Source organism: Colias philodice, chromosome 28 (genome assembly GCF_061535455.1).
Source record: "Colias philodice isolate Cphi_HAF_F1 chromosome 28, ilColPhil1 Martin Lab GWU primary, whole genome shotgun sequence".
Taxonomy (NCBI): Eukaryota; Metazoa; Arthropoda; class Insecta; order Lepidoptera; family Pieridae; genus Colias; species Colias philodice.
The window spans coordinates 2,049,005-2,061,980 of record NC_143113.1 but is presented as its reverse complement, the minus strand read 5'-3'; the positions used below and the strand labels follow the sequence as shown (position 1 = coordinate 2,061,980).

General features: G+C 33.9%; 1 protein-coding gene across 1 annotated transcript; it reads right to left on the bottom strand.

Annotated features, from left to right (window-relative positions):
• Positions 1 to 3,526: 3,526 nt before the first annotated feature.
• On the bottom strand, positions 3,527 to 8,019 carry LOC149476208 (translation machinery-associated protein 7 homolog). Its single transcript, XM_089712055.1, has 3 exons — positions 7,919 to 8,019; positions 4,253 to 4,375; positions 3,527 to 3,853 (listed from the first exon to the last, which is right to left on the bottom strand). Exons 2-3 carry the CDS (start codon positions 4,373 to 4,375, stop codon positions 3,782 to 3,784), a joined length of 195 nt encoding a protein of 64 aa, XP_089568181.1. The 5' UTR covers positions 7,919 to 8,019; the 3' UTR covers positions 3,527 to 3,781.
• Between the last annotated feature and the right edge of the window lie 4,957 nt (positions 8,020 to 12,976).

Here is a 12,976-nt window from a genome sequence, read left to right as displayed (position 1 = left end):
TATGTAAGGGAGTATTTACTTTAGAATCGCAATATTATTAATTACACATTATTTTAATAATACTTTATAATAATATGATTAAGCCTTCGCGCGTCGCATGGGACCCCGGTAGCTAGGAACAATGATTTTATATATTTTGTCTAGATCACGGCGCTTGAAGGATTAAGATATCAAATGAAGTAAATCATGCATGAAAAATAAAGTTGCTGTTATTAATGCTTACATTACAACTGACAAAATTATTCAAAATAATCATTTTCCGGATCAAGGACGGTACCACAACGTTTACGGAATTGACCTGTATTCCTCATGTGATAAAGTTCAATATAGTGTGGCAGTAATGGATGCACGTACGGTCAATAGGTATGGGGCTTACGACGCGCGGCGCCCGCGACGCAAATGAATATGTTTATGTTTAAATACTAGATGGCGCTGCCCTAACATCTTACGATTATTAGACAAGACTGATCTGTATTTTGAAGGTGATAAGGGTCCATTTTGTGTCACAAAGCAATCGAAACGAACAAGCGCTTCTCAGTTTCTTTGTTTGTTTACTTCGTCGCACAATTTTTCAAGATATTAATTTTATTGGCTGCAAATGACTGTTTTTATTCAGACAAACACACAATGCAATGAAGTAATAGACTTCATTTACGCTTAAAGTTTCATTCATTTATTATTATTTATAAAATATATAATAATGCATTTAATCGAAAGTTTTTGACATGTGAGAAAATACCATAATTATTTCCAATAACATGAAGTCTACAATTAGAAAGTTTAATATTTTTGTCCAAAAACATGTGTCGACGACTGTACCCCATTTTACGTTAGTATGTAGAAGTTTACATTAAAATTTAATGGTTTTCTAAGTCAAAAGTCAAGCAAAAATTGGACTGATATTGGGCACTATTTCAAGCACAATTTTTTGAGACGTAAATTATACCTATAGCTCGTTCGATATTCGCGCACTGAGGTGAGTATGCTAGGCGTAGAACCTTCGCCCAGCATACTCACTGAACGAAGCCTGTAACTCCGAAGTTATTCGAGCACTGTTTTTTCTTTTTGGGCACCGTTTGGCACTATTTGGGAACTATTTTTTGAAGTATGAATTATGTTTGAAGCGTATACAGATTCTCCGGACGGAGGTGAGTATGCTGGGCGAAACCTTCGTCCAGCATACTCATCGAACTATGGCTATAACTTCGCAAGTACAAGAGCACTATTTTTTTCCTTTGGGCACTATTTAGCACTATTTCAGAACAGTTTTTTGACATTCATGAAATATCAGGATTCCATGGTGAGTATGCTGGACGAAGGGACACTAAAAAAGCCATGTTTTCAAATTTTTAAATACCTATATTGTGAAATAGCAAAGCAAGGCAATATTTTGATAATATTTCAATGGTATTTTTAAGTGCAATCTGGGTACCTAAGTTTATATTTTAATGATTACAATGAACATTTAGTTAGATTAGGAAACACAAACTAGACATACGAAGCGAATATTAAATTCTTAAACATTTCATCAATTTTTAGGTGACTGCAGTACCTACATAAACAAAACTTATTCATAATGCGGGAATCGAACCCGGTCGCTTTGAAAAAACTCTAATTTGTTGTGTAACAAGAAAAATAATAAGGATATTGTTATGCAAATACTTGAGATTTCGTAATGCTAATATAGGAATTTAACTTACATTCATCAGAGACGTTCTGTGGCATACCGTACTGTATATTAAAACCGATACCACTACACCCGACATACATAGGATATCTCGATGATTTTGTAGATTTATTTTCCATATCCGTTCTCGGGTAAGGCGTGTAACGTCCTTGAAATAATTCCAAATAATCGTTTCCTTGTGGAATTATATGGTTTTTATTACTTCGCCTAGGTTTATACTCATTGTTTTTATTTGTGAAATTTTGTGAATAGAGTCCACGACTTTTAGCTTCATCTTCATCGATAAATTCGAAATCAGACGAATGGTAACTTAACCTATCGCTATCTAACGATATTGTTTCTAAACAGTCGGTTTCATCATCGCCAGAACTTATAATAATATCCTTTGCGTTCTCCTCTTTTATATCTAATGACATGCTACGCTTTAGTTTACTTAAAGTTTTGTAATTTTTTTCGAGCAAAGTTTTAAGTGGAGGTTCGTCTTTCACTGTACTTTGCGAGGGAATTGTATCGTCATAGTGTATGGGCAATTCGTAGTTATTAATATAAATATGCGCTGCATTTTCACTGCTTTGTAATAAATTAGTATTAGAATGTGATTGGTTTTCCATTGTACCACATTGAGTCGACAAATCATTATTACAATCTGCATTTTCATTTTTTAAACGATTAAGAAAATTGTTGAATTCATTTAAATACGTTTTATATTGGACGATTGGAAAATTTTCAAATTTTGCTGTAGGATTCATTTCAAGAAATTTATGCTTCACTATAATACTTATGACTGAAAATCTGTTAATTTTAAAATTGTAAATTAGAATGCATGTAGACATTTAATTTTTATACTTTTAAAGAATAATACATAATAAGCTTCTACTACGATTGCAATATGAATAAATTCTTCATTGACTTACCTATAATCAATCATCAATTAAGTATTCAATTTTATTTTTTATAATTTAATCGCTAACTTATATTAATAATAATAAGTTATTAGTTAATGTTATTATATTAAGTATCTACTATCTAACACGCTAACGCTATTCATTTGCCTTCATAATATTTTGGAGGGAAATATTCATAGACATAGACAATATTTATTTTTCTTAATCGACTACCAGCTGATGGCTGATGCAGTGGCCACATAATACTTGCCATCTACAAATAACTTAAAACTCTGTGCTTAAAACTAAAATAAAAAATAAATACATATTGAATTACGACCAAGAAGCTTATATCTAATTACACTGGAGATTTCAGTATGAACATTAACTTGACGCCTGTATGTTTTTTTATCCCTTTCACACCGAGGTAGTTAGTTAGGTGTGAAAGGGATAAAAAAAACATACAGGCGTCATTCAAGGTCATGTTTTCTTGTAACAAGTTAATGTTCATACTGAAATCTCCATTGTATTAGATATAAGCTTCTTGATTACGACATTACGACGATTTAAATTCTAGACTGTAAGCTTTTATGCTTAACGTTTTTTTTCTATTTATAAAATTCTTTATAAGGGTCTTTGTTCACACACGTATATGATTGCACTATAATGGTGTAGGTACATTTTAATTATTGGCGTATCTTCCTATCAATTAATATCAAAGCTGTAAGGTACAACTAAATAAGGTAGGTTACAAATGGTTACAAATAAATAAAAAAAATATTCTCTAAACAAATACAAAATAATTACTTTAAAAATAATTTTCGCAAATTGTAAAAGCTTACAGTTATACCACAGACTAATAATAATATACTACGTATGTTATACGTATCATAATTAAAAAAGAAAACATAAGGCTTAGTCTTGTGGTTAAACAGGACATAAAAAAAACAAACAATACATTTTTACAACGTTTTATTTAATAATAAAATGCATGTAGGTATATTATATTATTTTAATGGACTATTGTACACCCATTTGGATTAGATATAATACAATATAGCCAAAACTATGGCAGTGCAGTGTTGGTCACATTTCGTTACACCATAGACAATATTTTTTATAGAATGGAAAAAATGCTTATCGCTCATGGAGCCAAAAGAACTTAAAAACCATTAAACCTAAAGATTATAATATTTAATTGAGAAGATTGTCACTTTTTGCCCGATTTCTTTATACCGCCTTGAGTGAGAGGTCCTTTCTGTGTAGCCTTTGCTTTTGCTTCCTGGAAAAAACAACATATTTATTAAATAAAAAAATTGTTTTAAAAATACTATTGTGATTGAGTATTCATTTGTCTAGTTTCTGAGTAAAAAGTTTACTCACAGAGGAATGTGAAAGATATATTACTTAAGTATTTTTATACTGATTTTTCAACAAAAAGTGTATGTGGCAGAATTATTCAAATGAGTTCAGTAGTTCCTGATATTAGCGCAATCAAACAAACAAACTTGTTAGTTTATTAACAACTAGCTGTGCCCAGTGCTCTGCTCTAAGCATATAACCTTCCTCGATAAATGGGCTATCTAACACCGAAAGAATTTTTCAAATCAGACCAGTAGTTCCCGATATTAGCCCGATCAAACAAACAAACTTTTCAGCTTTATTAATAATGATAATATACCTGTAATGCCTTTTGTTGTTCCTTCAGTTTCTGCTTTAGCGCCAAGTCATCATCGTCCATCTCTTTTGATGATTTCTTTGGTGCTTTCAATGGTTTCTTCTTGCCACCTTCACGGCCAGACATCTGTGAAAATGGTTTTATAATAATTACGGCTAAAATCTTTATACTGTATGTTATTTCTAGAAAAAAAAACTGAAAATATAAATTTAATATTCCCTATTTTTCAAACAACAACAGTTGCACTAACTAAATGTTTTATATGTAATATGTTAACTAACATTCCGCCCGCGGCTTCGCCCGCTTTCTCTAAAACCTAATAAATTATATACTAAAACCTTCCTCTCCAATCACTCTTTATTTTAAAAATAACCACATAAAAATCCGTTGCATAGCATATAAAGGGACATAGGCACAGAGAAAGCAACTTTGTTTTATACTATGTAGTGATTACATACAATGTTCATGCTCTCACAGCCTCATATTATATTCTATATACATTTATTTCAGTAAAGTGTCCTTGCATCTCTTAAATATAACAAAGTATGACTTATTGGTAAGTGTTAATAAAGAATTCATGAACCACAAGTAAAACATAAATTACACTACATTATGTCATCATCTATACATTTATAACAAAATCATAGGAAAAACTGTACATCTATATTAATATTATAAAGCTGAAGAGTTTGTTTGTTTGTTTGAATGCGCTAATCTCTGGAACTACTGGTCCGATTTGAAAAATTCTTTTGGTGTTAGATAGCCCATTTATCGAGGAAGGCTTTATAGGTTATATTATATCATCACACTCAGACCAACAGGAGTGGAGCAATGCGGGTGAAACCGCGGGGAACAGCTAGTTGATTATATTTTTAAAATAATACTCAATGGGGCATGATTTACAATAGATACCGAAGCCAAAAATATAGCTTTTAGATTTTTTGTCTGTTTGTCTGGATGTATGACCGGGCTAAACTCAAAAAGTACTGCAAGAAAGTATTTCAAGGTACAGAGATAGCTTAAGACCTGAAGAAGGGCATAGAATAGGTTTTATCTCGGAAATCCCATAGGAATGGGAACTATGTGAGTTTTTCTTAGACTATGTGGGCAAAACCACTGTCAGAAAGCTAGTGATAACTAACTTTATTGTATGGATGTGTTAAGAGATCTTTACATTTTAATCCATTGAGCTCCGAACGGACCGATCGGTCCACGACACAATAGATTTTCTATTGTGTCTGTGATTCCGGGGCCTGAGTTATTAAGAATGAATGTTTGACTGTAAGTCGTATATAGAATGGTAATTTTATACATTTGATCATGTGATGATCTTCAGGGAAGTGTTGTGTTACGGTAAAAATTTAGAACGTGGACCGTCAATGGGGGGGCGGGGAGGGGAGGGGAGGGGGGGTCAGGGGGAACTCCTAGGTACCACCCCCCACCGGCGCAGACCAGTAGTTCCTGAGATATTCAAGGTCAAAGTTTGAAGTTATAATTGGGCCTAAAGTTACAATACAAATAATGGATGGTAGGATAAACCTTTCCCTTCCCTCCACTCCCAAACTCCCTCCAGTTTCACTATATTGCTTCTGCTTCTGCTCCAGCGCTGCGGGAAGTGCAGCCCTATCACCCTTGCGTAGCTAAGTACAGGCACCTAACTCGCCTACGCAGCTTCGGCTGTTTGGTCGCCTTCGGCGACCAGCCTCAGCCGCTTCGGCTCGTACGGTGCCCGCACTTAGCTACAGCGGGCGAGGGCTGCTCTCCCTCCGCGCTTCCGATTTTTTAAATACACTCTAGGGGTAACAGCGGAAGGACCACGTGGAGTCGGGGTTGACAGATTTGGTTATGTGACTGTTCATCTTTTGTGTAATGGATTTATGTGTGTTACATTACCCATAATTGTATTATTATTATAAGAATTACTAACTTAAATTGAATTATAATTAAATGTAATTGAAATGAATTATTAATTAAAAGCCGAGCAGCTACATTGCTGGTGTGGCTATATGTAAACTAGTGTTTTGTGTAATGTCTTTATCTTTACTAAAATACTTAATTTAACTTTGTGCGTTGTTACTATTATCCAATATATTTATATTTTAGAGGAAATATAATAAAACACAAATATTTTAATGAATTTTAAATTTTAACAACCAATTTAACATTTTTTTTTTTTTTTTTTTTTTTTTAAAGTGGGGAAATCTTCGAAAGATACCCACGGCCCCCGGGGATGGAGCCAAGGGTTATGTCGGATTCTTACCGACTAAAACCCCACTGTGTTCCGTCGAGCCGCGCAGTTAGCCGGGGCCGCGGGTACTCTTAGAAATCGTCCACGACCCTGGCAGCGGACGCCCGGTTACGGGCCCACCTCCGTTACCACCTACGGCTGCGCGCGTGCGCGCCTCCTCCTTCCTCTGCGAGGCGGCATGAGCGGAACACGTCTCATGTCACCTCACTGCCCCGGACGATGGAGCATGTCCCCGGTCCATCGTCCAGAGCCCTTCGCTAGGGAGGCAGGTCGCGATCGCTAGCAACCGCGACTCGGCGTCGGCGCCTAAAGGGTCGCCGGCGCCGCATCGGGTCCGCGAGAGGGTTCCCCTCACGAACCCGCTCCACCTCCTCTTTTCGCACCATCACCTCCTCACAGAAGGCGACCACCGCACGCCAGGACCTGGAGCCTCCAACCATGGCGCGAACCAAGGACGGGAGCGAGAGATCCGGCCCCACAGCAGCGACCAGTCGCTGTCTAGCCACGGACCACGCAGGACACACACTCAGCGTGTGGTCCGCTGTATCCTCCTCGCTTGGGCACCAATGGCAGGCCATGGTTGGCTCCCGGATCGCGACTCGACACAGGTATCGTCCGAAACACCCGTGTCCAAACCAATTTAACATATTTTAACTTCTTTTATATACAATAATACTAAAATAACTATCAATTTATGTATTTTATAAAGTATTATTGTGAGAAAAATATCACTAAAGCTGTATGAGTGAATCCTTTGCTAGTGACAAGCATCTGTCAACGTCAAAATTACGAAAAGTAGTACAAAATTAAACAAATTTGTTTATTTTATTATAAAAAAAAAAAAAAAAAATACGCGGCTTCACAAGTTGAAGCTTCGTAAAATTACTTCTCAGAGTCTTATCTTATCGCTATAAAATCGCCGATATCCAACTCGACGGTCCATATTCAAAATTTTATCCCCATATTGATTTATAAATTATTTGAGTACAGTATACAGTATATAACATTGCATAGCATTATTAATATTATTCATTTATTTATAAGTTTTATATTATGTGTAGGTAGTTTGGTAACTCATTTTTTTTACTTTACCTTTATGTTTGTAGTAAAAAATGTATGATATAAATTGTAGTTGTTTTATCAGCAGAGTTTATTTATGATTTAAATAAACAAAGCAGAATATCAAAATTAGTTTAGCATTTAGCGTTAAACGACATTTCATACTCAGAATATGCCGGTCTGAATAAATGCATGATTAGATTGTGTAAAAAAAAAACAAAAAGTACCTTTGTATTGCTAACCTAGTATAGTTTGTAAAAGTAGCGGTACTAACTTACTAGGCCTTATTTTATATAATTTTTATTATGCACAAAGGTTCAAAAGGTCCAAATATCTAAATAATCGCTATACTATGTACTTACTTTAATTAATTTTAAAGATATGCGTCCAATTTAACTCGAAATAAGCACACGACACGAATCACGATTTCGGATTTTGTAAAAATGACAAACGCCAATTATTGACATTGACATTGAAATTTTGATTTGACAGATAAAAAATAATGTGAAACTTATATAGATCTGTGGAAAAAAGAAATAAAAGTCTATGGTTATTTGAAAAAATATATATAAAAACCAAGATAAAAACCAATCCTCTCAAAGTGTCGTCCCACCGATTAATTCTTACCTATTTATATGTATGGCATACAATTTGCATGCGACATTTATATCCTTCTATACTTTCCGCCAGCGGCTTCGCCCGCGTATTCAAAGAAAAACCCGCATAGTTCCCGTTCCCGTGGGATTTCCGGGATAAAACCTATCCTATGTGTTAATCCAAGTTACCCTCTTTGTGTGCTTAAGAGTCCGTATACAAAATTGCGCTGGACGAAAGTTGGTATTTTAACGTTTGAATTTTGTGTCTGACGGAGCAGCGCAACACGTCCTACTCCCTAGCGCGGAGCGCGGTCTGCCGTAATCCGTTAGTGTTTGTATATAATCGAAAATTCTGGAGAACTTTAAATTATTCCATTACTGTCATAAAACATATAACATTGTACATACATTTCATGGAATTTTCATGTCATTTTCATGGAATTTTCATGGAATTTCCATGGCATATTCATGGAATTTCCATGGCATATTCATGGAGGTTTCATGGCATTTCTAGGGCATTTTCATGGCATATTCATGGAATTTTCATGGAATTTTCAAGGCATACTCATGGAATTTTCATGGAATTTTCATGGCATTTTCATGTCATTTTCATGGCATTTTAGTGGCATTATCATGGCATATTCATGGAATTTCCATGGCATATTCATGGAATTTTCATGGCATATTCAGGGCATTTTTATGGCATTTTCGTGGCATATTCAAGGAATTTTCATGGCATTTTCATGGAATTTTCATGGAATTTCCATGGCATAATCATGAATTTTCATGACATTTTCATGGCATTTTCGTGGCATTTTCATGGTATTTTCATGGAATTTTCATGGAATTTTCATGGAATTTTCATGGAATTTTTATGAAATTTCCATGGCATATTCATGGAATTTTCATGGATTTTCCATGGAATTTTCATGGAATTTTCATGGATTTTCCATGGAATTTTCATGGAATTTTCATGGAATTTTCATGGAATACCCATGGCATATTCATGGGATATTCATGGAATTTTCATGGATTTTCCATGGAATTTTCATGACATTTTCATGGAACTTTCATGGAATTTTCATGACATATTCATGGAATTTTCATGACATTTTCATGGAATTTCCATGGAACTTTCATGGAATTTTCATGACATTTTCATGACATTTTCATGGAATTTCCATGGCATATTCATGGAATGTTCATGGAATTTTCATGGAATTTTCATGGAATTTTCATGACATTTTCATGGAATTTTCATGGAATTTTCATGGAATTTCCATGACATTTTCATGACATTTTCATGGAATTTCCATGGCATATTCATGGAATTTTCATGGAATTTTCATGGATTTTCCATGGAATTTTCATGACATTTTCATGGAATTTCATGGAAATTTCATGGAATTTCCATGGTATATCACGAAATTTTCATGGATTTTCCATGGAATTTTTATGGAATTTTCATGACATTTTCATGGAACTTTCATGGAATTTTCATGACATTTTCATAGAATTTTCATGACATTTTCATGGAATTATCATGACATTTTCATGGAATTTCCATGGCATATTCATGGAATTTTCATGACATTTTCATGGAATTTTCATGATATTTTCATGACATTTTCATGGAATTTCCATGGCATATTCATGGAATTTTCATGACATTTTGACATACAGGTTTTTACCTAGTTTGGGAGTCAGAGACTTCAGCATTTAAAAATGTTGTATTCTATTGTCAATAAAGAATTTTTATTTATTATTATTTATTTATTTTCATGGCATTTTCATGGCATTTTCACGGCATTTTCATGGTATTTTTATGGCTTTTGCATGGCATTTTCATGGCATTTGCATGGCATTTGTATGGCATGTGTGGATACGCCATTAGGTGTGCCAGGGTTTCATCCAAGCCAGCGCCGTCCATGAGGAAATCACGACGTTGAATAGATTCAAGTTTTTATTTGCTGAATGTATGCAAAGCGCATTGAAGGCATTGAGGAAGATTAGATTAGAATTTAGAACACGTTTACAAGCCATCTTCTTGAATTTCTGGATCTGAACAATATAAGAGAGTAACATGAACAATGATGAACTTTCACAAATAATTATTATTGATACTTACTGTATAGGACATAGGTCAAAAACCAGATTCACAAATCCTGGAACAGTCTCGGGACCTTAACTCAACATTGAGGGCTAATTATTGCCTAATATCTATAGCACAGATAATATAACTGTAAGAGTTATATTCAAAATTTATTACGACAGTGTGTTGCCGACCTCAAAATTAAAGTTCAAGTAGGTATTCTAATAGTGTCAAATGTTTAAATTGCCTACATCACCTGCTATGACCCAATAAAATTGGGCTTTTATGTTTTAATTATTTCTAGTTTTTAATTAAACCGCTGCGTCAAAAAATAGTAATTTCCATATGCTTTGAACTTCCCTACGTGATGTGAAGTCGTTGCCATGAAATTATTAAAAAAATAAGGCGTGGTCTATGAATAAATGTAGGTGCAGTTGAAGCGTGTAACCATGTATTTCTGTATTACGAAGGTACTAGGTTGCCCTTTGATAGACCCCCATCCTTAGTTCGATAGAACAGGGTTGGCACATGAGTAAATTTTCTATTATTTAGAATGAAATATAATCAGTAAATCGTAATTGAATACGAAAAATAAAATATATCTACTTGTATTATTTCGTATTTGTAGGGGAATGAACGAATTTCTATTATGTGTTCAAAATGTTTTTATTGTATATTCATTTTCATAACCCACTTGAACAAAGTTTTAGAGCCTATAAAATTATAGTTGTCAGTACACGATCTTTTTCTTAACTACCTACCTATATACCTACATAATTTTTTTTTCACGAACAAAGTTACGATGTGTAATTATTATAATAGTTTAATTCTCAATGTCGGTTAACTTAGGATGTAATTTTAAAATTAGCTCAGTAAGAGCTAGCGCGCACGAGCAACTTTGTCTCCGCAACTATTTTGTCTCTCCACCCATGGGCTAGTATGAAAGTGCGCGCATGTAGCGATACAACTCCTGGGGAGTAGCATACAAATTGATGGGAGAGACAAGAGTTGCTCGTGCGCGCTAGCTCTTAACTCTGTATAAATTCTGAGCAAAATTAATACTTTGATGATTATAATAACAGACTTATGACTCATTACTATTACTTCCAATAACAATAATAAGAATTAAATGAATAAAATTTACGATTTTCTAGGCAAAAAAATGATAAAATATATTTTTTTAATTACTCAACATGTCAATTATTTTTTTCTAATCTACCAGTGGCATCCCTAAAGCTAGACTCCCCTAGGGTACTACAACAATAGAACCATGGGGTAGTAATTAAAAAAACGTGATACGAGGCTAGGGTGTGAATTTTCACGCGTTTCCACTCAATACGTGACATATAGGCTGTTTGTGGACTAGGCTGTATTTGTATTTGACAGTGACGTTTATTAATTCCCGCCAATGGACTATGCTTATTTAGAAAAAAAATTGAGTTAGATACTTACCATGCCGTCGCGTATTCCAACTCAAAAAAAATCGTGATTTTACGGGATTAATGTAAATAAAAGTAGCGCAAGAAAAAAAATACGTACCTAATTAAAATGTAAAGAACTTTTTCATCCATTGTACATATTATTTTGTAAATACTGTATCCTCTATTCTTCTCCAAGATTACCTATATCCACGTCTTGTAATATAATGCTTTACCTATATCTATGTATATAGGATAAAAATTGTCTCATTGGTGCGAAATAGTTTTACTGCCCATATTATTATACTAGACGTCTTTGCGTGAAAGATTAACATACTTTTAACGATCTGTTTATAATATTATATTATTATGTAGGTGTTGTACTAAAGTACATAATATAAGTAGTTAATTAATAGTGTGTCATACAAATGACTGTTAAAAAACGCGGCGTTTTCAACGTTCATGTATAAAATACCAATACTATAACATCACTGAAGTAGTATTTTTATATACTACGCATGTATAACACACTAAATATTTATACGTAGGGGATTGAAGAGACATTTCAATCATGGTAAATAAATTAATAGAATATTAATGTAGATTTTTTTTATAAAATAACTGCAGAGATTTTATCTTAGTTAGGTAAGTAAGTAGGTAATATTAAATACTAAAATGAATTAGAAAATCATATAGGTATTTTGTGCCTTGTATTACGCTCGCGTCGCCGGTCGCTATCACGATTTATCAAGTAACGGTCCTAATAAAATGTTACCCATTCGCTTTGCAATGGATTAGTTATTGCAATAACCTGTCTTGTTTTTATGATTGACGTTTCATGTGAGCAAGAGCAGGACATTGGCAAGACACAGCTATGGTAGAAAATGGTAGAAAATCCATTGTTTAACTTTTTTTTTTAGTAAGGCCGTTAGTTACAATGACACATAAGTGATAAGTTCCAAGGGTATATTATTATTTCCTTTCAGCTAAATTTGCTATCTCCAGTATTTCAAGTGCTTTCCCTTCAGGGCCCATCGAAAATTTCAATACTGTATACCTACTTAATATGCATACCAAATTTCTTTCACATCTGCCAGGTTGAGTTTATCTACAACAAACTTACAAAAATCAAATATTACTTCTAATATATGCGCGTAGATGTAGATATGGATGTAGCAAAAAATTTATACTACGAAAAAATTGAAAAGAAAAACAGTACTTTTCTGTGTTGTTTTGATTAAATATAAGAAAATACCCGAAAAATACTCAATATATTTCACGTAAATGTTATTTTCATTTCTAATGTCAGAAAAT

Bases quoted from the DNA above. Each gene is read 5' to 3' on its own strand.
- LOC149476208 (XM_089712055.1), bottom strand. From the start codon at position 4,375: ATGTCTGGCCGTGAAGGTGGCAAGAAGAAACCATTGAAAGCACCAAAG. The intron at 3,854-4,252 runs GTATATTATCAT...TGTTTTTTCCAG, and splicing joins AACAACAAAAGGCATTACAG to GAAGCAAAAGCAAAGGCTAC.